At 37.1% G+C, this 1,011-nt stretch overlaps 1 protein-coding gene across 1 annotated transcript; it reads right to left on the reverse strand.

The window, feature by feature from the left end:
* Positions 1 to 592: 592 nt before the first annotated feature.
* LOC106110616 (larval cuticle protein A1A) lies at positions 593 to 1,011 on the reverse strand (the record flags this gene model as incomplete). Its single annotated transcript, XM_013292500.1, is given in 1 exon segment — positions 593 to 1,011. A coding segment is annotated over 1 exon segment (199 nt), but the record flags the coding sequence as incomplete, so codon positions are not given.

Below are 1,011 nucleotides of genomic sequence, written 5' to 3' on the forward strand. Positions count from 1 at the left end.
TCATGTATGTTACATAATACATAAAAAATAATTTACTTCAAGTTCATGTATATCCTTGTTAAGTTACGTAATCCTTGTATTTAAGATCAAGGACACGGCAAAGTTCATGTGTTTGTTTTTTATAAGCACAAAACCAGTCATGCAGGAAATGTACTTACAGAAATTACTTATTTCAAAGTTGTTCGGTCCATATTTAAGGCAAATGCGCCCGCGCACATTATTATTAGCCGAATTGCTAACCGATTGAACCGTTCTCTTACATTCCTTGGCAGTCATAAAGTTAATACGACTTTAAATTGATTAAAAATGAAAAGAATCCAAAGATTAGATTTAGAATTTTTGGTTCAATTCCAACTGGTATGAATATGTTTCAGAAAAGTTGTATTTCATCTCTAGTTTTTTTATGTAATGTAGAGCAATTGGGCAAGCAGCAATCTTAATTAGTACGGTGGTTCTATCGGTGATTAGCAACCATTCTCGCTGCAGAAGTTTAAGAATTTTTAGCGATTTGTATGAATATGATTTTGTATTATAATTTTCTTAATTAAAACAGACTTTCTATAGGTAATATGTTGTTAATAAAATTACTATGTACGAATAAATACTTTTATTTCGCAAAAGATTCACACAGTTACAACTTTTTAACTATTTACAGAAAATCAGACAGCCTCTAAACAATCATGACTTAAGACATTTAAATAAGTTGAGTATTTTGTTGGCTATTTCTAAGTTATGTATCAAGTATGCAAGGTTCACGTTCGCTATCGGTATAACTATAATCACAGCACGTAAAGGTCCATTCAAGTTCTTATTTACCATCCCAAACGACCGTAGCCGAGACCGTGGGCGCCATGAGCACCGTAGGCAACGGCACCATGGGCGTAGGGGGCAGCGATGGCACCGTGGGCTAATGGGGCAGCGTATGCACCGTAAGCTACAGGGGCAATGGCGGCATGGGCGAGAGGAGCGGCGTGGGCAACAGAGTTGCTGTACGCGGAGTATGACACGGAG

The sequence above is a fragment of the Papilio polytes genome, unplaced genomic scaffold, assembly GCF_000836215.1.
Source record: "Papilio polytes unplaced genomic scaffold, Ppol_1.0 DF824215.1, whole genome shotgun sequence".
In the NCBI taxonomy this organism is placed as follows: Eukaryota; Metazoa; Arthropoda; class Insecta; order Lepidoptera; family Papilionidae; genus Papilio; species Papilio polytes.